This window comes from Tachypleus tridentatus, chromosome 8, assembly GCF_004210375.1.
Source record: "Tachypleus tridentatus isolate NWPU-2018 chromosome 8, ASM421037v1, whole genome shotgun sequence".
Classification (NCBI taxonomy): domain Eukaryota; kingdom Metazoa; phylum Arthropoda; class Merostomata; order Xiphosura; family Limulidae; genus Tachypleus; species Tachypleus tridentatus.
In genome coordinates this window covers 70,399,779-70,426,973 of record NC_134832.1, presented here as the reverse complement: position 1 = coordinate 70,426,973, position 27,195 = coordinate 70,399,779, and the positions used below count along the sequence as shown (strand labels likewise).

At 31.6% G+C, this 27,195-nt stretch overlaps 1 protein-coding gene across 9 annotated transcripts; it reads left to right on the top strand.

Moving 5' to 3' along the window:
* The first annotated feature begins 6,621 nt into the window (after positions 1-6,621).
* LOC143222617 (exocyst complex component 6-like) lies at positions 6,622-23,058 on the top strand. 9 transcript variants are annotated; one of them, XR_013012383.1, is made up of 5 exons: positions 6,651-7,169; positions 11,045-11,114; positions 13,326-13,431; positions 16,911-17,069; positions 17,859-17,994. XR_013012383.1 is itself a non-coding variant. In XM_076449318.1 (4 exons), exons 1-4 carry the CDS (start codon positions 6,716-6,718, stop codon positions 17,973-17,975), a joined length of 279 nt encoding a protein of 92 aa, XP_076305433.1. In that variant the 5' UTR covers positions 6,622-6,715; the 3' UTR covers positions 17,976-23,057. The 9 variants fall into 9 exon arrangements, 7 of the variants coding, with proteins under 7 accessions (XP_076305433.1, XP_076305430.1, XP_076305432.1 ...); XM_076449318.1 differs by lacking the exon at positions 16,911-17,069 and having other exon boundaries at positions 6,622-6,746; positions 11,045-11,118; positions 13,326-13,382; positions 17,859-23,057; XM_076449315.1 differs by lacking the exon at positions 16,911-17,069 and having other exon boundaries at positions 17,859-23,058.
* The last annotated feature ends 4,137 nt before the right edge of the window (positions 23,059-27,195 follow it).

The following is a 27,195-nucleotide window of genomic DNA, read 5'->3' as shown; positions in this document are numbered from 1 at the left end:
AGACTTTTAGAATTATAAGTCTTCGGTCGTATTACTGGGCTCCACCAGATGTCCTTAATCTATGGATGCCTTTGTATTTAAAATTCGAATATTTTAATATTTGTTTGGAAGCAGTTTAACATGGAAATGGCGCTTCGAAATTCATCAATATCGTTTTGAACTAAAGCGCAAGGAGAATACAAATACCATAATAATGATGCTTCATAAAAAGTAAAATAAAATACATTTTTAACTCTATGTGGTGTGTAAATGAGTCCAGTGTTTTTAATTAGAAAGTTTCTAGCTAGCATAAATGTAAACTTGTTAGATAATTTCTGCTGTTTAAAATTTTGGCATGAAGAAAGGGGTTTGAACATCAGATAAAATTTAGCTAATGCCGGTTTGTTAAACAGCAAAAGAAAATAAGCAAATATAAATGTCACGGCATGGCCAGGTGATTAAGGCGCTCGGCTCGTAATACGAAGGTCGTGGGTTCGAATCCCCGTCACACCGAACATGCTCGCCTTTTCAGCCGTGGGAGCATTATAATGTTGCGTTCAATCACACTATTCGTTGGCAAAAAGAATAGCTCAAGAGTTGGCGGTGGGTGCTGATGACTAGCTGCCTTCCCTCTGGTCTTACACTGCTAAATTAGCAATTGTAGTATATGAAGGATGGAAGTCCTCGCATTATACATCATACGTATATATATATCTCTACTACTAAATGGAATGAGTACCAACTTTACGAGGTAATGACTCATGAACAGAGTCATGCAGTACAAATCTATAGAATAAACATTTATTAAAGGTTTGGAGACGGCTTGAATGATAATGAAGAAAATATTATTATATACTAGCGCAAGTACTAGTCCCCTGGATGGAATTTACGTAACTTCATAATTAATTAAAAGTTATCTAACGACATGAAGAATTGTCTCCCTTATATGTGACCAGATCAATGAAAACCATGAGATAAAATACTGATAAAACGCCTTCCTTTCCCCGTAGCGGGCTTAGAACCATAATTTGAAACAGCTTCTATCCAAGTGGAACGGTTTTAAAATGGTCATATTAGGAGCATCTTTCATATATCTTCCCAAATGTTAATACAGTAGAAAATATGTAATTTTTACAATTTTGTTGTTCATACATTTCACTTTATACTTTGAGTACATAGATTAACAAGAATATCAGGTTATACTTTTGTTGCTAAGCGACATGGCATAAAATTGTTGCTGTATACCTAAACCAAGTCAAAATTCATCCGTAACTGTGTCAATAGCGCAATAACTGTGAAAACACATGACTCATAAACAGAGTCAATAGAGTACAACAATTTCGAAAATGTTTTGAGATAGCTGCAATGATAAAGAAGAAACCTGCATTATATGTATATATCTACACACAACGTCTCTAGAAGCTGTTATCAAGTATCCATTTAAACCGACTACAATTTCCTTCTAAAAATCGATACCATTAAATTTAAACGTTTCTTATAAGGTGGAAGATTAGAGTGTACAGTTTATAGCCTTAATACATTATATTTATAACGTTGCCTAAACTTCATGCAGAACACCAGCATAAAAATGTATAGAAAGTAAGTAAATATATGTGACTGAAGGTATATTACATTCTTGTTATGTTCGTCTATTTGTGCTCTACCCACAACAGCTATCGATAGCCGGTTTCTAGCGTTGTAAGTCCCAGACACTCGGTATGAAATGTGATGACATTTCCCGTCATCGCAATACTTACTTTAGGAAGATGAAAATTCTTAACTTTTTTGGCCCTCTTCTCTTTTACACTTTTACATTTTCTCTTCTCGTCTCTATTAACAGACTGATCTTCATCTTTTTGTAGTACAAGTGAATATTTAATTTTTTTTCTATCATCTTTATTTGTATGGTCTTCTGTGTTAGCTGATTTTATTGTTTTACATCTACAACAATTGCACTTCCAAATAATGACACTACAAAAGAAAAGTGCTAATAAATAACATGGATGATTTAATTTGACTCTTATTTGTACATCAGTGTTATGTCAATTAAAAATGGAATATAATTATAATCTAGAAATAATAATATTTAACAACGACAGCCACAGGGACGTTCTCTCCCAGTGGAACGTCAGTAAGTATATGAACATATAACACTAAAATAGGCGGGTTCAGTTCCCCACGGTGGACATGGCAAGTTGACCCCTGCTGCATCTCTTTAAAATAAAGTTAACAAATGTAAACAGGAATAAAATGTTATAGCTTAAGAGAGATAATTGAATAATTGTTATACTCGCTGATAAATTTCAATTTTAAGACCATATTGAAATAAACTGAAAATCATTAATTAGTTAAAGAACTTTTTTGAATGAAAATGCATTTTATATTTATCTCAAGTACTCGAATTGTAATAATTTAGATTACCCATATTTTACACGTTTCAATTTCAAGTATTTCTACTGACACGCACAGTACCTTATTGTATTTACATATAAAAACAGGTTGAACAATAACATACTTACAAGGAATGTTTTTCATCAGAAAAACTTGTAATATTTTAAAAAGTGATCCACAATTTAAGCTTTAAGTGAATCTCCACACTTAAAATACGCTTTATTGTAAACTAATGATGCTAATTTCCCCTTATATATTTCTTTTTAATGCAAGCGTTTGTAATCTTTTGATTATTTATCATTCTAATTAAAATAAAGTAACTAATATTTTTTTTATTTCTCAGCCCCCTTAAATTCATTATTAAGTATATACACACATGGTTCAACTATTAATAACATAGAATTTATATTAAGATCTATTCAACAAAACATAAAAAAATACTGTTTTGTTCTTGCCTTAAAGAAATTAACAAAAGTGGTATTCCTACTGCAGCAGTTACCAATGGAATCATATGTTTTAACATGGATGGTGCTGAAATGGAAAAATACAAGTTAAAAAGAAAGTTAGTTAAGTGCAATTTGTTTTTGGTATATGATAGTATTGGAGGAGGCTACGTTTCATTTGGTATACTTACAGTAAAAATAACAAGATAACCACAGCGTTCTAAGTTACTGGAATCGAAGAAGTTCCACTCTTTATTCAAACACAAATAAGTTTAATGCATATGGATAAAACATTACGGGTAAAGAAGTGTAAAGTATCACTTTAGATTTACTTTCTTCCTTGATAATCCAAGTAAAAATGTTTACTTGTCATATCTTATGGCAACAAAATACACTGACTGTGTTTTTATATCAAATCAGGATGATCATTTGATGCGTCACGTGACTGACCACCATTACATCAGTTATATATATTCATAACAAGACAAAAGGCAAAAGTAACGAGTTCTCAGACTTCCAAGAATGTATAATTTTCGACACTGACTTACTAGCAATTTGTAAACTGAATACTGTTTATTTGTTTCATTATTCAAATAAATCTATAATTATTGTCTAAATGAACTACAAACCAAAGAGAATATATTGGAAAACTATCGGTAACAATTCAAAGGTAAAGTACATGGACGCGTCAACACAAACATCGTCACAGTAATATTTTTCCATCACGACATTTTGTCACCAACCTTTCCACACATATTGTCTCACGTTAAAGTTACGTTTTACGTAATCTTATATATAGCATAACTTACTTTTCCTTGGAGAAGGAACGTATGTTTCTTCCACCGTTCCTGGTTGACTTGGATCTAAGAAAAAAGCTTGGAATGTTTACAATGTTAACTTTGACAATTAAAAATAAAATAATGGATGAAGTATATAATAACTAATTTACTGCTTAGTTTGTTCAAAACAGTTTTTCCTTTTTCGATTTATTTAAAAATTATAATTCATAAATACTGATCACACATATAAACGCTTTGAAGGAAAGCACAACTTACAACACAGGTAATTTCTCAGTATGAGTCCTTCAGGACATTGGTAGTTTTCACTAGTTTGTACGCATGCTAAAATAAAGTATAAGATGGTTCGTAGTTAGAGTATTGTTGACATGAGAAATAATATTTTGCACTGTGTGTTTGGAATTTAGCACAACACTACATCATGGGCTATCTATGCTCTGTCCATCACGGATATCGAAAAGCCGGTTTCTAGCATTGGAAGCATGCAGACATTTTGCTGGGCCACTAGGGGAATTTTTGACCTGATATGACACTTTAGGCTCATAACAAATTATTAACTACTTTTCTTCGTGAAGGCTCATACACTGGAAATCCTGCAAGGTATAAACAAAATCTAACAAATGTAGTTGATGGCTTATCTTGCTCTTTATCTATTGTATCGTAAGTCACAGGAGGTTTCAACTCAATGTATTTAAATAATTAAAAATAAATAAGGATTTACAATGCTAAAGTTAAGTGTTTGATTTCCCCTCGGTTGAAAGAGCGGATATCCCTTTGTAGCTTTGCTATATGAAAAACGCAAATTTTGGTAATTAAAGGCCCGGCATGGCCAGATGTGTTAAGGCATTCGACTCGTAATCTGGGGGTCGCAGGTTCGAATCCCCATCACACCAAACATGCTCACCCTTTCAGCCGTGGGTGCATTACAACGTGACGGTTAATCCCACTATTCGTTGGTAAAAGAGTAGCCCAAGAGTTGGCGGTGGGTGGTGATGACTAGCTGCCTTCCCTCTGGTCTTACGCTGCTAACTTAGGAACGGCTAGCGCAGGTAGCCCTCGTGTAGTTTTGCGCGGAATTCAAAAACAAACAATCGTAATTAAAAATATATATAACATGACTGGACGGAAAATAAAGTGAAGCGTTAGAAATAACATAAACCAAAAAAATTAAAATTATTTACGAAATAATGTGTTTTTTCTGCTTTACGGAATAGCGAGTAAACAACGCAGTGCTGTATTTATTCTAGAAGTTTGTCTTTTTCATTAATATGTGACGTGTTTAATATATACTTCCAACAAATGAAGATGTCTACCCAGATCAGAATTAAAGATATGCTCAGTAACAGATATAGTTAATCAAATAAGCTCTTCAAACTTTCTTATTTCAAATGATAAGAATGTATTCTTTCATTGCTTAGATGTGAAAAGTGGCTAAACAACGTCTCTGAATACCAGAACTTGGCTGTGTGTTTGTAACAAAAGAAACATTTTTCTGCTATAACACTGTACCTCTTTGTAATTTCAATATTTTCACAGACGAGTAAAGAAATCATTCAACACTTTTGAATTTTTTAAATTATTTGTTCTATGACTTGTAAAGAAAATAACAAAACCTTTCTAATTTCTAACATAAGGTTATCTCGTTTTCTGACTTCACGGAATGTCTAATTTCATTAATTGTGTAACGCTATTGATTAAATTTATTCATATCTATGTATGTATTTAGTTATTGTATATAATAATAATAAATCAAAAATTATTTCGTAATGATAAATTTATATCTGCAGACAATTTTGATTTTCAACATTTTAACACCTCAGGCTTAACGCGGAAACAATGACGGTGAGCTGTATGTAGTTAGTTGGAAAGGTGATTTCATGGATTTTGGAAAATTATTGTACAATCATTAAATATATATCGAACTTATAACACTTTACGTAAATTGTAGTAAAAATGAATGGAATCCGATTCATAATTTAAAGTTTTTTTTTAACTTCTAAACACTACCAAAATCGATTCTTATAAGCATTTACCCTCCAAGAAATGAGTGATGAAAATTGGTTTGTGTGCTTTTATCTTCCAGTTTCTTGAGTATTCAATAACGCACTTATACACACCGGTATCAGAAAAATCAAATTTATAAATCATTAAATCACCCGTGGCTTTGTTTACCCGAATTTTATCATCGTCTGTTGCTATTCCACCGTAGGGGCCAAACCAATAATACTGGAAAACATCAATGGTATAACTTTTGATCCCATAGCTGTCAGGGACACACGGAATCACCTGTGGGGCGCCAAGTATAACATTTTCAGGTTTAAGTTTTATGTGTCCAGGCATTGCGATTATTACAGCATATAATGCTGTAAAAATCAATGTTTTCAAAAAGAACTTCACCATCTCTATATCTTAAAGTTTGCTTGCAGTAGTAACTTGAACGTTTTACAAAATGTCTCCAAATTATCTGTGTTGCTAAGATACTGTTTCATTGTTAATATTATAAATATTGTAAGTACGTAAGAATCACAAACAATATGTCATAAAAGTTACTGAGTTATGGATTAAACACTAAAAGCTGATAAAAGTTACGGAGTTACGGATTAAACGCTAAAAGCTGACAAAGTACAGAAACTAAAAGTTGTAAAATTTATGATGAGGCTACAGAAACCACAATTCCATTTTTAAACAGCTTTGATTTGAATTTAAAATATACAAATTCAAAAATGTGTGAAAAAAACATCTAATGTTTACGTTATTTTTATAACAAAATAAGGTATTGTTGTTTCGCAATAATACTTGGTAAATAATCACAATTATTGTTGTGAAAATAGTTCAAACAACTCGCCTGGCAGGTAAATTACATATACAGAATTTAAACAGTTTCTATTCTTCCCTTAAGTTTCCCCAATTTTAGTTAAAATATTAAAAAATAAAAGCACTATAAACAAACTGTTTATATACTGGTTGGAACAGAATTACAAGAAAAAGAAATTTATTTATTTTCTCCCATGAAGATACCTAGGGGGCTGAATATAAAAATCGTAGAGTTAGTAACATCACAGGCCTACTACCAATGTCTTCTCACAAGTACAATCAATTGTGACCATGCTCTATCAGTTGGGAAAACGTCTTCACCGTAAGATTCGTTGCCGAAACAAACTGCTCAGAAAATATTGTACTTATTGTGTCTGGTCATCGGCAATGGATAGGTCAAAGTATAGTTGATATAATATTGTACATGTTTCTTTTGGAAAAATTCGTGAGTGCTTACGAAGCACATGAAGTAGATAGAGTACAGAGTGCCGGTTTTGTATCTATGGCTGGACGTGCAAGCAACCCTGTTAATGGAATTATCTGCAATTATTCAATGAGAGACTGATCGTTCTGTGAGTCAGCCACTTTCTCTTGAAGTTATTCACCTCATGAACAATCTGAACCTGTTCATTCCGAGAAAGATTTTTATAGCCTTTTTCCACCACAGGATTTTCTCATGTTTCCCTGTACACCTCCTGCAGAGTCAGCTCGGTCTAATATTGCGTATTTAGGTATGATTTCTCAGGTTGTGATGTTTTATCCCTTTTTATGATTTCCTACGATCCTCATCCTTTTTTGTTGTATGATGGTTCTTAGTTCTTCTTTACCTTATTTAGTTTTCCCACTTTCTTTGGATATTAAGGTTCACACAAAGCATTTTACTTCATAATTGGTTGAGAGTTCCAGCATGTCTTGCTTCCTATGTGCTGTGGATAGTTTGTTTGACGAACCATCAAGTAGCCTATCTGTTTTAAGACTCACAGGTGTTGGAATCTATTTTGCCAATTTGGGAGTACCCCCTGACTTTCAGTGTTTTTAACCCATGCATCTGTCTAATCCTTAATTTTGTGGTATTTATCTACCATACATTTACTTTCAGATACTCTGTACCAAAATCCTGAGGTTTTTGAGGAACAGCCTCTCCTTTGTTACTTCTAAGATGACTCATTTTTCATTCTCTACTCTCACATTGCATACATAATTTTCCTGTTGTTGAAACATACTGGGTCAAAATGCAGCCTTCTGTCAGATTTATTTGCTGCCTACTTAGGAAATCATGTGTAGCTCTGTTTCTTAGTATAATTTCAAACATATTCCAGACACTTTGGAATTGCATGCTGGGAACACCTGCATCAACACTCTACCCTTTCGTTTTTGATAGCTCATTTGCCTCAGTTGGAATCAAGACAAGCCCTTATTCCTGTTTTCCATCCTAGTGCTTCCCAGGTTTTACCTGTTCCTCTTTCCAGGAGTTTTTTCAGTGTAGATCATCATAATATCGACAGTAACAGTTGATAATTGGATGGGAGCTCAGTTGTGTGACTTTCTTCCCCTTTGGCAATGTCTCACCACAGATTGGTGGATTATTTGGACATGTCCTATGCTTCCTTTACCTTCCTCTTTTTATCACAGATATTCATTTCTTTCCTTCCTGAGGATCCCATTAACAGCCAGCTTCTGTCGGAGGTAGTTCAAGACCTTCTGTCCAACAGAACATTGAATCTGAAAATCATCTCTCTCATAGTTTCTATTCCAGCTGTTTGTTGTTGTCATTAAAACTGAAGACTGGCTATCTGTCATAGTCTTTCAATCAGTTTCTCAGTCTCCTTTTTTTGTTTTATAATATAGAATAAAAGCAAAAAAACATAAATTTTTGCACATTGTAGTATGGATGTTTGACTTCCTCCTTCAATTATACTTTATCTGTGTTGTGGAGGCAGGGCTGAATTATTTATTAGGCACAGTGCTTAGGGCCTGTGAAAACTATAGGTCCATGAAAATTTTCCTTAAAAGTTAATTTTTGGTTTAACTTGTATGGCTGGTAGGGCCTACAAACAGTAGGTGCCTACATCCAACAATCATCTTGATACAGCATGGTGGAGGAACTTGGGATTGTTCTGGTTCTTTCACTTCAACTGTCTTTTGGCGTAACTTATTCTGAAGATGTTATTTGTCTTAGGTTGGTTCTGGTCAATTTCTCTCTCATACACGTTTTTTCAATCCAGGACATCAGGTTTTCTAAGTTGATATACCATTTTCTATTCTTAACATACGCTCTCTTCAGGAGTCAGATGTTTGATATCCCTTCTGGTCTCATTAATTTTAGGTGAAGATGGTATGATCCTCATTCTACACCCACCCTCTCTATCTGTGTCAGTTTCCAGCAGCATAGATTTTGGATGTAGTTGACTTGTCAAGTACAGTCCATCATGCCCTAGCCACTTTGTGTCTGGGGACACTCCATTTTTCCCCAATACTAATTGGATTTACTTCTCAGTTTTGTCTACCAGAATATACAACACATTTCCCAGATTAGTGTAGAGTATTGCTGGTTTAGAAGTAGTGTAGTCTTCCACATCATGTCTTCATATCTAATACTTTAGACTCAAGGTGTGCCCTTTGTACTCTTTCAAAGGGTGCTTCTTTTCTTCCCTTGCACCAATTCAATGTGTGATTCTATCTGGTTATATAAGCACAGCTAATGTACCATATTAGAAGTTAGTTTTTCTGTACATAAAATGTACTTCCTCTCCACTCAAAATGAGTGATTCAATTCTCCACTAAAACTCAAAACGGTAATTTGATAGAACTGAATAGAGGAAGTCGCACATATAATGAGTGTATAGCACTTTCCTTTGTGGAGGATTATCCATGATAATTTGCATGAGAGACATTAAAATGAGTCATTTCCAAAGGAAGGGAGGAAAAAGGCGTGTGGCATGTTTTTCTTTTCTTTTTTCACATAAAGGACAGCACTAAATGAGACTAGTTATATGAAATACATTTTCAGTACAGGAAACATAACTTTCACTGTTGCCCTGCTTAATATCTTATTTTGTTGAAAATCACCTATATTTTCATGAAAATTGGGATCATCTTGAAATTTTTCCCTCTCTCCAGTATGTTTTCTTGGCCTCCAAATTAGCAAGGTACCTTATATCCAATTTTATATTGGAAGCCTCGATATGGATATATCATCCAGTTGTAAAAGAGACCCAAGGCATCTCTCAGTCCTAACTTATTAATTTGGAAGCCAAAAAAACATCCTGGATGGAGGGAAAAATTTCTCGAAGATCCCAAAATATTAAAGAGTCAGTGAGTTTAGTACAAAGGTAGATAAAAAAGATTGAAGTAGGTGATGCAACTTTGAACATTTTACAGTTTTAAGTCAGCTTTATCATACTAATAAGATATAGTGTATAATGTAAGCCAGTAGTAAAAAAGGAAAGCATGGTTTTCTGTGGACAAATATTTAGTCCCATCTTTTTAAGTAAGGTGTACTTTTTCTGAATTCAGCTTGACAGTGAGGATGAATCACATATATTAACCTGGTTTTGCTTGTGTTATTCAGTTGTTATAGTAGTGAGGTACAATGGATGTATAATGTAAATACTGTGGATCCTGGGACACAAACAGCACAGTATAAAGATAGACTTTAATACAATAACAATTTCCTTACTTGACTATTTTCCATATATTGCAACAAAAGTATTTCTGCTGAATTAGACAATGACTGAAGATGGAAATTGGTCATTTAGCAAACACATAATGCCTATGATCTTTTTATGGATGATTTATGGACAAAATTGCAAGTGCTTTTGTTATTATTTAAAGCTTTTAACATCTGGGGAAATAAGGTTAACACGATATATGCAAATCAACAAATTTTAAGAGTTTGTAAAATTTGTACCTTATGGACCATCAAACTTTTATGTTATTACCTTAAAATTGAAACTGTTTATTTAAACCACATCTGAAACATGAAACCATTTTTATCAAAATCTAATTTCAAAGATACCCAAGAATAATTAACTTCTTAAAGTTTTAGGTCAATTAGGAATTGTATTTTTTTTAATGAGATTTAGTTTTCTGTGAAGAGATTTATTTTTTGTTGTTGATTAATTAATGAAATTCTTATTGTAGTTTTGTTCTAATTTATTTTTCAGTTGTGTTTTGTAAATAATCAGAATACTTAATACTCTGACACAGTATTATTTGTTTAAGGGCTAATTTATCTTTTAAGAACAATTTTCAGGTTTCCTGCTGCCCTTGGAACTATTTCATTGTAAATCATGTTCAATTTTGATGGCCATAATAATGCATTATTGCCTGAAAATACTTCTTTCATTGTAGTAAGTTTCTACAAAAGTTGATGAGGTCAATCTTATTCCACACATTTTGATAAACTTTTCACACAATCTTCACTGCATTTGGATGTTGGCTTTCTAGACTATGTTTAAGCAGATCAAAGACAAAAACGAAACAGCATTTTATGCTTCAATAAAACTGAATTGTGTTGGCAATCCAAATATTTTATGTTAAGGCCTTCAAAACAAATGCAGATAATAATTATTCACTAATGGATATAAACTAAACTGAGTTCTTTTTTGTCTTCAATAGTGTTTGCTAATTCAGAACCTGTTAGAGGGTTTGAAGAAGGTGCACTTCAGATGTGCTTTGCTGATTTTAGGCAAGTTAGTAAACCTTTACAAAAGTCTACTATTTAAGTTCATATTAAAAGATATTACAAGTAATGTAAACATTGCTTTTGAACTAAATACATTTTATGTGGTTGCTGTAGAATAGTCATTAATATTGTATACGTATGCAACATAGCCATACATTATGTATATAGATATGTAATTAACAGTTAAATTATGGAAGACATTAAACCTTGAAGAATGATATATGCTCACAGGAAGAAAAGTATGCAACTCTCATGAAATGCCTTTCAAAAATGAAACTAGTTAATGAAATTATTTCCTTAAAACTTGATAACAAACTTTCATTAAAGTAAGTAGTTTCAGCAAAAGTTTTATTTTGTAAATATTTTTTGAATTTTTCTAATAAAAATTCGTTATTTAATGTAGTTATTTACACTTGGACTGAGTAGTTCACATGCAAAGTAATTTTTCCATAAAGTATAAAGATAATACTTTTTACCTTACCGTTTTTACATTTCATTTGCATAACCTCTAGAACCTCGTAAATGAACATCAGTTGCTGTTTTTTTAAGGTAAATATTTGTACTTTATTTTCTCTTTTATGCACCGTATTACTAACTCTATTTATCATCATCAACAGAGAGTGTAGGGAAATGTTTTTAAAATTAACAAAAATGTGTACATACCTTTTACATCTTTATAGAAATTCACTAGTATAGTCATCTTTTTCACATATTTGTCATTTAACATCTTTATCTTTTCATTTATAGTTTATTTTTAATTATCCTTTAAAATTCCTTGTCTCTATTTATTCTAATATGTTAACTGATACCAATAGGCCTTTTATGAAGAAGTTATTTTGACAAATTCCCCACATAGATGTGTTGCCAAAACAGGATGGCTATTATAGATACCATCTTGTTTACAAAGCTTTCACAATCCATGTAACAAGTTAAGCTTATAAAAACAATTAAATCACTCAAATAGGATTTTTAAAACATAAATTATACATAGGCAACTAAAATATAAAAATTAGATTTAATTACAGTTCAACTGCCTCTAACTATAGCATTTTGAGGTAACAAACCACTGTAAGTGTTGTAGACAATAGTACTGCAGGCTGTTACTTCTACTTCAGTACAAAAACTGTTCACCAATTTCATATTAACTGTTGGTGGAGTGGAGTGTAAACTGAGCTCTTTATAACAGCTTTGTACACTTGTATTAACTAATTACTTGTACATCATAAATTTGTTTTCAAAGTATAGAAGATTGGCATAGCACCCATAAAATGCTGTAAAATCTATTTCTCTTTTGCAGTGGATTCAGTTCTAAGACTGCATATATCGTATGTCTCAAAAGGACATGTGAAAATACATTGGCATCTAGACAGTTGTATGCATTGTGAGCTTATGTGTGTACAGTCAGTTTCTGTTAAATTGGAGTTTTTTTTTATATAACTTGGATCATGTGACAAGCAAACTATGTGAGCAAAATATTTATTTTAAATGTTTCTGTTGTAACAAAGAATTAAAACTTGGATAACATAAACATTAGATTATATACTATAATGTTAATTTCATTCACATGCATGGATTATAAAGATGTTTAATTAAACATAATTTGCATTATGTAATAAGTACGTTATTCCCTCCAGTCTTACACTGTTAAATTAGGGATAGCTAGCTGACTTCTGTCTAGTTTTACACTGTTAAATTAGGGATAGCTAGCTGACTTCCATCTAGTTTTACACTGTTAAATTAGAGATAGCTACCTGACTTTTGTCTAGTTTTACACTTCTAAATTAGGGATAGCTAGCTGACTTCCATCTAGTTTTACACTGTTAAATTAGGTATAGCTAGCTGACTTCCATCTAGTTTTACACTTCTAAATTAGGGATGGCTAGTGCAAATAGCCCTCGTGTAGCATTGCATGAAATTCAAAAACAAACAAACAAGCATAATTAAAGATATATTTACTGTGGAAACTCTACTAAGTAAAATAGTTACATATATTTTTCGATATCACATCTTCCAATTATTTTAGTTTAGTCACAGAGTCCATCAGTCTCCTTTCACTAAAACTGACTTCTTATTGTTACTTTCTGACTTATAGTGTACAATTCCTCCTTCTTGTAATTTTTGTTAGTTAATTTACGTACAGCAGTTTACTTTATTTTGGTGCACTAGAATTTCTCTTACAGAATTTTTGTAGTTATATTTTCTTATAACTTCCAGATCTTTTCATTACATGGGACTGGGCAACCTACTTTCATGACTATGGACAAGAAAATAGTAAGTACTTAAGGGTAAACCCACAAGTTGCTGTAGTTCTGCTTGAAAAGTAAGTGGAACATAAAAGTAATCAAAGTTAATTTTAAATATCACTATATATTGCTTTATTATTAATTGTTAAAGTCTTTCCAATAATTATTATGCATGTTTTGATTTTTAAAAAAGGAAAAAGAAAACGTATAGCCACCTGAAAAGTTGTATGTTTAGTTACCTAGTTATATGTTACCCTTAAGATACCTGATACTATTGATGAAAGTTGTATGTTTAGTTACCTAGTTATATGTTGCCCTTAAGAAACCTGATACGATTGATGTCTTACTTCAAGACAAGTTCTGCAAGATGTGAAGTTTCATTTTTTAAATTAAAAGTTAAGTCTTATGTAGTTTCTCAACTAGCCTTTAACAGGTGTAAATACAAATTTAGAAAGAATGAAGGTAAGATGATAAATAGTTGTAGACTGTGAATAAAGTAATGTTTTATTTTTTCTTTCTTTAATGTTAGTTTATTTTTAGTATTGGTTAATTTGTTTGACATATATATATATATTTGTTTAAGAGGATTATTTTGCATTGTTATCTTAAGGTATATGTTTAGAACAAAACTAAACCTCCTAAGCTAGCTGAATCTTTAATTGGGATTATATCAAAAAATTTGCTTGCATTGAAGGCACCATGACAGATGAATCAATACCTTCTAATCATTATAAGTATGGTGGTGTGTTAGACGTATATAATATTCATTACTCGTTTAATTTTTATTTGAACTATATAGGTATTTTGTTTTGATCAGAAGTGGGAAAAAGTTGTAGATTTTATTACCAAAAAGTTTCTTTCCATAGATGTTTTTTATCATTGTAATATATTAAACATAACCTGAGAATTCTCTGTATTAATACCATAATAATTAATGAATCAGTTTTAATTGTCCAGAGTTTAATAATAGTTGAATGTCTGTTGTGTAGTCAGTTAATCATACATGCATACAATTTGCACATATTCACAAGATGATAGGTTCCAGTGCTTCAAATTAAATAAACATTCTTAGATTTTCATCTCCACGTGTAATGTGAGAGTAATAAAACATTGAATACAAAGTAGATAAATATTATCAATATATTATTTTTCTAAGGTAGATAGAAATAAAATCTTATATTTATGGTATAATTTTTATAACTAAAATTCTATTTTACATTTTGAAGTTAATAATCATGAATGTGTTAGTTAATTTAGCCATAATTAGTTTCATTTAATTGAAAACCACTTAAATTCAGAATGTTTGTTTATTCATATATTTAACAGTACTTACCACAAATTTGTAGAATTAATTGATACTTTCTTGCATATAAATACAATAGTTTTCCTTAACCTTTTTTTTATGATAACTAGGTGTCTAGGCTTTTTATAATGAAAGAACACCTCACATCTGTTAAAGCATGTCTTGTTAGTTGGCATAACTAAGAATATAGGTACTTGTAGGAATATCATGAAGTATATATTTTGTATTGGTTGATCTGTAAGAAATTTTGAAAATTTTATATTTAAGGTTGTTCTATGTGTAAGTTTCTTTATAATAGAAGTTATATATGGTTTTAACTATCAGCTTTGAGTTGTACTTATGAGATAAAATTCATGTTTTTTTGTTTATGTGTTGAAATATCCTTAAGTCATTGAATCAAAGTAATTTTTAGAAATATGTAAAGCATATAAGTGTTTGAGTAATTTTGCACAGTAATTATATGTGTTTAGAAGTTACACTGTGCACAAAAGAAGCTTCTCTACTACAATAAAAATACAACTGTTCATGTGTAGAGTGTTGATCCTGATTCTAAAAATTGTTGAATATTACTGATCACCTCTAGTTTTTTGAGCTATATTAGGTTTATTCTAAATATTCTTATATATTGTGAAAATAACACTCTGATAACTTTATTTATTAAAAATTGCATTTAAGAATGTTCAAAACAACATGTAATTATATACTGAAAATACACTTAAGCTATATTTAAAACTGTCATCATGGTATTATTTTTTATTTCTTTTTACAAAATACCTGACTGACTTGTTGCATCTTTTATGTATGTTGTTAGTTTCATGCTATAAGAATCAACAGTAATCTTCCGTCATCACAGAATTCCATTGTCTTTCTTGATATTACTGTTCTATTATAGACATAACTTGAGGGAAGTGCTCACCAAGATTATTGCTCACTGCACCTAGATCATTTGATAAGAAGCTTAATTAAAAGTGTGAGAAGTGTAACTTTAGTGACATCTTGGACCCAGTTTTCCTCATGTTCTCAGGGATATCATTAATCATCACAACATAGTTTTCATCTCTGTAAATTCCTAAGAACATTTTAACAACCAGTTTGAGTGATTTTCTCGCAGTAAGTTCTATCTGACTGAGTAATGTTTGAAAATCACCATTCATCAGCACTTCCCAAATCTGCGGCCCAACAAAGATACCACCTTTTAGTTTTTACTTCACTAACTTTTGAAACTTATAAGACAGATAGAGTGAGGGAAGAAACATATCTTCATGATTCATTGAAATTTGGAACTCAACTTTCTGTTTTCCTGGAACGTAATTCTCTCACTGGCCATTCCGTTTTTTTTAAATGAATTTTATGATATCAGCTATCCCAGACAGACTACAGTGTTTGGTATACTTACTTTATAGACTTAGCAGTAGTGGATATTTGATTGCTTCAGGTATAAGCTGCATGTTCTGCTATGTTTACAGCATTAATAACAGGAACCAATGGCTTAGTGTTCTCATTATGTAAATGCACAGTTTTCACACTAACTTTAGATGTATTGGTAAAATGTTTTCTTTCTTGAGAGTATATTCATCACTTGATTCTTCAATTAGTGCATCAACATTTGTACAGAAACACAAAGTATCTTGCATGCTGTAGTGAGAAGCAAGACATTTATGATAAATTCCATTGCCGTAAATGAAATTTCCCCATGCTGTTTCAGTATAAAACAAGTCACAAATCTGATCATTTAGCTCATCTTGTGTGATCAGATGAGGCAGTTCATGCTGAGATGCCACAGGGGTAAAATTACTAAATGAAGGAAGTAAAGATGATTCATTGTCTTTTTTGCAGTATAACTTCTATTTCCCACTTTGCTGCTGGATGTGACGCAAGAAAATCATACCCATGAGATACTGGTTTCATCACAATCTCTGGATATTTAGTGTATTGTTTAGTTTTGTCTGAATATCCAGAAATATTAATGCAAAAATAACAGTTAGTTAGATGATCTTTTGGCTCACACTGTATCATTGAAATTATCAATGACACAATTGCTCTTCTTTTATTTAGCCATTGTGTGAAGCCAGATTTGGAAACTGTACAACACAAATGTAGCATAAACTGTTTAGATGGTTTTTGGACTTTACTTGAAGTGAAAGCAGTCAGTACATCAAATAATTTTCTAAAAAGTATAAAAGAATTATGTTTAGGGAACTAGTTTAAAATATTTTAAAAACAAAATTTTGATTTTATTTGATTATATCACAGGTATGATGTGAGGAAGAAGGACTTTGTTTTGAGTGTGCGCAGAGCCAGACAAAGTAACCAACTGAGTGAGTGAGTGAAAAGCAGTTGAGAGAGAGGTGTATCACTCTGCCCATTTTAAGCTCAGTTGAGGGACTCCTCAAATGTTCCTGGGCAGAAAAGGTGAACATGGGAATGAAGCAAAATTGGTGCAAGTCATTATAATTTTATCAAGAACAAGTTGCACATATGAACAATATATATGGAGTTTTACACCAATACAATACAGTTACTGTTTGAAGTTATCAAAAATTTATTCCCTTTGTTCATTAAACTTTCTATGTAAACTTAATTTCACAGTATAAACCTATTGAACTGAGCTGATTGTATGGTATTACACATATTGTTGATAAAGTATTGAGATACTACAGTATCTTAAAATCTGGAGGTGATGGACAAATTCTGATTACGTATCTGAAACCAAAACTATTTAATTACCAAGAATCACTTGAGTTTTCTCTAGTAGCAAATGATTTGTTATGCAGTGTTACCTAAAACATTGTATAGGGCAAATGTGTGTGTGTGTGCAGACTTATAAAAGAATTGATTGATTGATGAATTTGTGTTATAAAGATAAGTTTTTTTTTGGTTTTTTACTTTACAATGGTGTGTTTACACTTTATATTTTATAATGCATGCTTTTGAACCAATTGCAGTGTTTATTTATTTATGAAAAGTGTATAACTACCTGTCAAGTTGTTTGAGAAATAAAATTATTGCTAAAAAATACAAGTTTCAAATAATGCAACATTTTTTTAAAGGGTTTTATTTTTTTTACGTAGGTCTTGTTCAGGCTTGTGAATGAAAAGGATTTGTACAATTTTAATAATATAATTTACTAATTTTTTAAAATATTATTAATTTGACCTATCCATACTTTTAGTGTGAATTAATGTTCTTTACTCCCTTAAGGGTGAGAGAAGCAGACAAGAAGAAAAATATATTTTCAGCATTAAAAAAGAATCAACGAGACAAGAAGTTGGTAGAAACTGCCCTAAAACAGCTCAGACAGTTAACATCAAACAGTGATTAGTATAATTGTACTTTATTCTTCCCTTTGTTACATATATTGGTTTCCTATAATTATTGGCTTGGTGGAAAGTATCCATTCAGTTTTTTGTGTGTTTAATGAATTAGTAAAATGTGACTGTTCAATGTCAAGAACATCGATATCAATTATTCTGAGAAGTAACTGAACCAGGCTTTCAGTTAACATTAATAAAATATAAAGATTCGTATTATTCTTTACCATAGTTTTATTAAAATGGATAGTTCTAGCAGCAGAGCTTACCATATTAATATCTGCCATAAAGGGAAATTAGGCCAAGAAGTGCACTTTCTACTTATTTCTAACAAAATGTATTGACCAGTTTTTGATTGTTTGGCTATATAGTTTTAAAATTTTGTGAGAGACAAAAATGTTTATGACACTAAATTATTAAAATTATTTATTTATTTTGTTATAGAATAGGGAAAGAGTGTGATTCTGAGGGAAGTTTGATATTGTAATTAAATTGTGATCATAACACAAATAATAAAAAAAAGACATTAAACATGGGTCAGTGTGATAGTTCTCTTCTAATTTTCCATTTCCTTTAATAGCTAGCTCATAACTGTTTGGTCTCAAGGTAATATATAGATAGTAGATAATGAACTTGAATCATCTAATAAACTGTTGTTGTGACACAACTGGATTCCTTGTGTTTTCTGAATATAACTTAACAACTAATTGTAAAGTTACATACAGATATTAGAATATAAACAAACCTTGTGGTCTAATAAATAGCAGCTATGATTGATCTAAATTGTCTTTATGATTCAACACACTGATATGGTTGTGTTAAGAGAGTCATCTGTATAAACAATATCTGTAAAGATGTGTTTTCAAAACAAACACCAAGGGCCTTTATGAGATTTTTAGAATGGTACTTAATACAGTTTTTCAAGTGTGGTCCCAGTTATTACTGGAAGAAACATCATCATGTGGATCCAAAGTAAAACTGCCAACCTGGTGTGTAGTGAAGTAAAATGGTAAGCAGACAATACAGGAGAGAACAGTTAGTATTATGTACAATAAATTAGGTATAGTTGACTGGTATGCTGTAACATAATGAAGGGTGCTAATAATACATTGTGTTATAATAATCCAAAAATGGCTAAATGATTGTTACTTTACCACAACTGCTGCAACCTAATGGCAGACACTAGAAAAACACAGGACTATGACAAGGAAAAAAAATGGTAATGTGATTGTTACCCTGCTAATATGGTATACTCTAATATAGTGGGAGATGCTAAAAACAAACAGTACTACAACCATGAAAAAGTGGCTAAATGATTGTCACTGTGCTGTACCTTGATGTTGCTATAAGGTGACTGTTTTGTGGTGCTAAATAATTTGACAAAGTTGTTTACCAAACTAATGCAGAAGAGCATATGATGTTACTACTATAGAATAATTCAGTTTATTTGTTACATATACAAGACAAATATGTCTGTAGTAATATTACACAGTAGTATAATTTGTTTGTCATTGTATAAACAGACTTTTCATCCTCTACTTACATCACACACTTAGAGCTGGCAGTTGGTTTTTACTCAATATTAAACATATTTACGTGCTGCGTATCTGAAAGCCAGTGTTCAGTTTATTTTGAAATAAATCTCGCATCTCATGCTTGTAAGAAATGTTTGGTAGGATAGTCTACAAATGGGAAAAGAACTTTCAAAGAATCTTAAAAATGGGAGTTATGTTTGACGTTTCTCTAATAATTTGACACTGAAAGAAGTTAGTTGTGCTTAACTTTTATGAAACATTTAAAATTGTGCCTTTTACTTGTCATATAAGTATGCTACTGGTTGAATTGTAATTGACTAATTAGATAAAATAATTATTAGCTTTGTTGTACTGTACATTTTAGGCTCATAATGAATGATACATCATCAGATTATAATGGGGTATAATTTTCAACAGTTTTTGTACTTTATTTTAAAAAAAACCCACTATCTGGTAGATGGTGTAGTTAAATACTTTTTCTTTGCAAAGAGATTTTAGTGGAATAGTTCATTGCAGTTAATAATAAGATAATATAATTTACTTTGTTTGTGTGAATAATACATACTTCATGAAAAATATGTTAAGATCCAATTTCTTTCATAATTACAGTCATTAAGTGTTGCTTTTTTTTTATATCATTCATGCTTTTTCATTTATAAATTTGACTGCTCATGGGAGAGATGTAATTAAACATTAAGGGTTTTTTTTTTCTCTCTAACACTATACTGTTTCTGCTTCTGTTTGTTTAATTTGTTTGTTACATGAAATAGAAATACCAATTTTGAAGGTCCCAAACTTGTAGATGTTTACAGCACTAGTACTACTAGTAACATTTGTTAATGAAGAAGAATTTTTGTAACATTACTCCTGTTACTGATTGTAAACAGAAGGCTTGGTACTCGTGATTTACATATTATTTTATGTCAGTACAAATGTAGTACTACATCATGTTGTTGTCTTTTTTTAATTCATGGAATACCTATTGTGAATCATATTAGATACTCAAGAGATTCAGACAAATGAAAAGGGTACAGAGCAATATAAAATTCTAACAAAAGAAAGCCATGTTTAGATAGTGAGTAAAAAACTTTCATGTTTTGTTTTAGTTTTTTGTTGTGAAAAAAAGTCAGAGTGGCCTTTTAACTAATATAAAACAATTTGTTAATGATAATGCAAGTTCCCTTGCATAGGCCTTCAACAGTTACAAAGATTAGTGATAAGGGTTAAAATTTTCTGTGACCATCAGTTGTCTTGAGGGCTCAAAATATTTGTAAGCTAATAACCATCATGAAGGGTGGAAATTTCTGTAAGGTATAAGCCCCTGTGTTTCTTAAATGTTTTCATAAAAACTCATAGTTGTTTACAATCCATTTTGTCAGGTTGAACTTCAGTGGTCGCATCATGATTCAAACTGCTTACTCTTGAATGTTCACCATATAGTTGTTTCTTGTCCCAGCCTTTTGTATTACTTTGTTTTGACCATAGGCAATTTTTTTTTTCAGAATAGTATGTTACTGTGGACATGAATAATTAGTGTAAATATGTGTATATTGCTTTGACGTTTTGAACTATGAAGTGCTTCTTTGTTTAGTTTTACTCTTCTGGAAACAGCTGAAACCATTTAACTGAATTGGGATTTTAACACTAGTTAAAAGGTTATAAAATTTGATAATATTGTCATGCTTTTGTGTAAATGATAAAAATTTATCAGAGAAACTAACTTTAAAACATAATATTTATAAGTAGATTTCAAATAAAACAAGTCAGAACTGTTTTTTTTTGTGTGTGTGAGTTTGGAAAATATTTTATTAATCATTATAAACTTACAACTGCTACAAAGAAACTGTATAACACTTATTTTTCTGGTTGTGTTAGATGTTGACTTTTTTCAGTTTAAAGAAATCAAGTATTGTGGAATGTTTTTTTGTTTAGTAACTAAGAAAGATATTTATCTGCATAGTACGTTGTATGTTTTTGTTTGTTTGTGGGGTACATTTTTTGTTTCCACAAAATAGTTTATTGTAACTGTCTGTCCATACCTTTGTTGCTGAGTTTTTGGGAGATAGTTTTCAAGTGCCTTTTGTGTGCAAACCAAACAATTTCCATAAAATCAGTTTATAAATTTTTGGTAAATTGATCCAATTTAATAATACCATTTTTTTGCTTGAGTTGTATATAGAGCTATATTTATATGTTTATATACACAGTATATTTATTATTTGTTTTGGTTTCTGAAAATATTGGATGGATGGATGGATAGAATACATTAAAAGTTAATTGTATACTTAGTGTTGGTTTGTAAGCTGGTGTTTATTTTTAATGTTTTAAACAGTAATTTGTATGCATTAACCAGTACTATATTATATGAAACTATATTGTTTTATCCAATAACAAACAAGCATACTTCAATGAGATGTTGGTTGTTTTTTTTTAAGTTAAGAAATAATAATACAGTTGTTAACAGAATGACTAGTACACAGTTTCCAAAAAATGTTTGTTTTTTTTGTTTTTTTTTTATTATAGGCTGTGTTTGACTTACAGATATTGCTGTATAGTCACAGTTTTTTGTAGCAACATTTACTCTGCAACTCTAGACAGGTACATTTCTCCCTCAAGTACTTTTGTCAGACATCATTTCATTTGTAGGTCATAAAAACGTGATGAATATAATCTACAGCCTTTGTTACTGTTTGTTTTTAACAACTAAAATAAGAAGACAATTTTTATGATACACTATCAAGATATTCCTCTCATTTGATACTTCTGCTTATAATGACGTAAAATTATTTTTATGGAAGTAAACGTTACAACTTTATTCAACATACATTATTATTGTGGCATTATATTTCTGATTTTATTTCATAACATTCAGTTTGAGATGTTTTAAGGATCGTTTGGAACAGTTGTAGCAATGTATCCTTGTCTGATAAATTTTTTAGTGTTTTTCTTTTGTTCATGCAATCATATGTCCTAATGTGTTATTAAATACAGTTATTGTGAAGGAAAAAGAAAATTTATTGAATTTTTAACATGATACAGGATATTTCAATATTTTGAGTTATTTGCTTGAATCATTTCATATTATTCATTATGAAGAATGAGGATTTAAAAATCTGGATTAAACAGAAGTTTATTTATACATTGCTATTTATCTTTAGTTAAGACATTTTTACATTTTTCTGTTGGAGATTCCATCTTTTGATTTCCCATCCTATGTTATAATCCTTGTACAAATTTTACAACCCTAGTCATTCCCTTCCTTGGTGATCACGTTTGTATGTATGTCTTCCCCCTTAAATAGCTGATTGGCAAGTACCAAGATTTTACCCCCAGCTGTTATTGTCTTTGAAGAAAGTTCACTGAATAAAGTAAATTAACATTTTTCCAGGGATGTTTTTAGTATGATACATCCATGTTCTGAAAGCTCTCTTTGCCTTCAATTGTAAATTCAAGAAGGTTTACTGTTAGTAATAGGGATAACACAAGATGAGTCTGTAAAAATATTTTATATATCAATTTTTTTACTTCCAATAAAAAAACTTGCTTACAAGAAAACGAGGACAGCTTTACTCTATTAACTCATCACCTCTTTTCTATGCCTTTTTTCAAGGAACTACCACTAATAAAAAATTAACTTCTCATCCTAGACCTGTAGTGCTGTCAACTAGTGTCATTCTATTTACTTTCCTAATATTTTCATTTAGTTTTCTCTTTATTAGAAATTGCTACTTTACTATATTTAACATACATATTGTTTGCAAAATTTTTGTGAACTTTAATAATTTTAAAAGTAGAATAACCTACTTATATTATTTACACGTGAAAAACAACGAACGTTAACTCATAAACGATTAAAGACTTATAAACTTGCAAGGCGCGTAAAGAAAGCTAAACAATAGTGTGTGTGTACATACAAGTATATCCATGGAAAAATAAAGGAAAACAAACATAAAAAGCATACATGTACATAAAGTGCTTAAATTAAGTGTTGGTGGGAAGGATGTGAGTGAAGCACTTGAATTTGAAAAAAACGTAAACCATTCGTGTATAATTTTAGATTACATGTGACTGAAATAGCCATTCTGAATTTTTATAGTTTTTTAGATGAATGTGTAATAACCACACAATCTCACATTTTCTTATTGTAGTAGCAGAACAAACAGTGTGTTATACATATCGCTGTGATTGTTTCACAATTTTGGTTTGGAATGTTTAAAAACGAGTGGTGTTCAATTAGGTGGTTTTGCAGATTACACAAAGGAAATTTGACAATTTTTAGATTATAAAATGCATTTTTAATTTTAATGCTTTGGTCTACTTTCATCACTTTTGGAGTAGTTCACACAATAGATCGTTTTTTTGTCAATTTTTTAAAAGTAATTTAGAGAACTATGCAAGAGTTTGTTGTTTGTATATTTGTACATAAATTTTCACAGTGTACTACGAGAGACTTTGTATGCTGCAGTAATTATTAAGTTTTGTATTGATTGTATTTTATTTATGTGTTTCAGTCCTATGTTTAACCATACTGGAAATGCATATTCGATGGTAGGTCGTATATATGTTTGTAGATTTTTATTATGTTGTCGGGTGAGGTTCCTTGGTTTTTGCCGGTTAGACTATTTGCATAATTTGTGCGTTTCCATTTTTTTTTAATATATTATTTGCATGTTTCACCCACGTTAGTTTCGTATTGACGGTTAAATCTAACAGGTTTGTTGTGGTCTGGAGATGTGTTTCGCTCGTGTGTAATTTGGAAGGATCTCTTTTATGTTTTGTTTGTGAATGTTACTTATTGATTTTTGGTAAGTTTGGTTTAATACAATATTTCTGACAGTATTCTTCTATATTATCTAACAACAGTTGTAGATTTGTCGCTGTTATGGATGATGTGGGAGCACTTTTCCAGACCACAACATCGTCTGCGAATTGTGATGCATACTCCAAGTTTGGGTGCTTTAAGGGCATATTGATGAACAGAATAGGGCTAATTACCCCTCCTTCGGGGACACCAACCTTTGGAATAAAGGAGAAGGTTCCTCTGATGAAATAATAATCAGTGATGTCGAGAAAACCCACTTGTAGAGAAATATATGTTAAAACGGCATCGTCAGGTTCACAAAGGATGACCGAAGAAGGTCGAAATGTTGTTCGCTCCTCAACGTAAAATATTTTCTCAACCCAAACGAGCCGTTTTTACATATATAAGGTTCCCCTGACATTTATTTTCCAACTTGTATCTTCCAGGAAGTTAGATCTGTGTTCTGTCTCTATATTTTCTAAATTCATTTTTAATTCTGGTAATTTTCAAGTTATTTCTAAACAATTTGAGAGTCTATTACTAATTATTCCTTCGAGCATTTTTCCTACACAGCTGGCCAGGCTGATCGGAAGGTAATTGTTTGGTTGACTTGCTGGTTTTCCTTTTTTATGGGCCCCCCAGTGGCACAGTGGTATGTCTGCGGACTTACACTCTAAAAACCGGGTTTCGATACCCGTGGTGGGCAGAGCACAGATAGCCCATTGAATAGCTTTGTGCTTAATTCTAAACAAACAAACAAAAATCCTTTTTTATGGAACACAAAGACTATTGCTTGCTTCCCAAAAACCGGGATGTATCCAGAACTGAGTGATAAGTTAAAGATTGCTGTTATGTGTTCACACAGTCCCTGAACGCCTTTTCAAAAAGGAGAATGGCTTGTATGTCATCCTCTCCTGGTGTCTTGTCTTTTGTAAATTTTATTGTTAGTTTTATTTCCTTTCCTGTTATTTGTTTGATTGTTTTTGTAATTTCACGGAAAGCTACACGAGGGCTATCTGCGCTAGCCGTCCCTAATTCAGCAATGTAAGACTAGAGGGAAAGCACTAGTCATCACTACTCACCGCCAACTCTTGGGCTACTCTTTTACCAAAGAATAAAGGGATTGATCGTTACATTATAACGCCCCATGACTGAAAGGGCGAGCATGTTTGGTGTGACGAGAATTCGGAACCCGCGACCCACAGATCACGAGTCGAACGTCTAAACCCACCTGGATGAATTGGTACATGCTCGCGCAAGTGTTGATTGTCATAGAAGCGCGCGAAGGTACTTTTATTACACATGCGCGCGCAGGTGCGTAAATTGGTATATGCACGCGCAAGTGCTAATTTTCGTACATGTGCACGCAGTGGCATAAATTGTTACATGCGCACACAAGTGCGAAAAATAGTACAAGCACGCACGCACAAGTCCTTATTTTTGTAGATGCGCGAACAGGTGCGAAAATAGGTATATTCTCGCGCATGTGCGAAAATTGGTACATGCTCTCGCAAGTGTTGATTTTGGTACATGTGCGCGCATGTGTGTTTCAGATTTTGTTTTCTTTACTATTTTCACGTGTGGATGATTGGAGTAGAGACAGTGATTTCTTCTTTCATTCAACAGATATAGATATACAAGGATTAATTTGCGACATGTTTTAGTAACTGCTGATTTTGCAACAAGATATTCTGATTCTTCGATTGTTTGTGAATGGAGTTTTTTCTCCTGCTACGTAACATAGATGAGCGTGTATCTGATTTTAAGAAAACAAATAATCATTTATTGTCTGCAGTATATTAATAAGCAATGTGAAATAGTTTTATACATATGATTCTGTACGCTTTATTATACAACAAAGTAACAGGTTAATATAAATTTTATAAATCAAACGTTTTTCAATCCGCTTTTGACGGTGAGGTATGTAATTCGCTTCAGCGTAGAATAATTCCTGTAACCGATTTAAGTTCCATTTACAATGTAGGTGTCTTATACAAGAGTTCAAATGCAATATCAAAATGAAAGAACACGTGAATTTATGTTGTAAATAGGGTTAACATTTTCTTACTTTATATAAAAAAAATTTCGAAATAATAGTATTTAGAATGTGATTCATGTAGTGAAATTATCTTGTTGCTGTAATGTAAAAGCACTGAATTTTTCATATTATAATCTTACCCGTCCTCTGATACCATTATCTGGTCTGTTGTTTTCTAATTATAAACAAACTACAATTAATATTCCTTCATACTGTATGTGTATACGAATCTTCTGGCATACCAATTCTCAGGAAGTTACACGAAATACAACTTTTGTCAGAAATAAAGTTACAATAATATTGTTCTAAAAACCATTCGGACAGTTGAACCAAGTTCTTAATGCCAATACATACTTCAATATCTTTTCGTCACATCAAGCCAAAAGCAAGCAATCCAAACACCCAAGGAAACATGTTGACCTTATCTGATTTATTGATGATTTCCTTTCTTTTGAATAGTCTAACAAAACGATTCAAGAGCTGTTTGCTCTATGAATTCCTTAACTTTGAACGGAAATACCATAATGACAGCAGTCAATCAACAGTATCCAAAGCCAATTGTAGTTTACTATTGTTTTACTAAAGAATGAAATTTGACCTTACTCTTATAACACACCCATGATCCAAAAGTGTAGACCACATTTTTTTTGTTTATTTACATAGGTAGAAGAAGACAGATTAAGAAAGATCCACGAGAATAAATCGCCCCTCTTATGTGTCCCAAATATTCAAATCTATGGTGGTGGATTCACGAGCTGAGGTATATTTTCCTGACATACAATGAACTTTTCGTTCCTTTAGAATGAATATCTCAGTATGATTTGTGATTAACTGGATGCAGCTACTCCGAAGA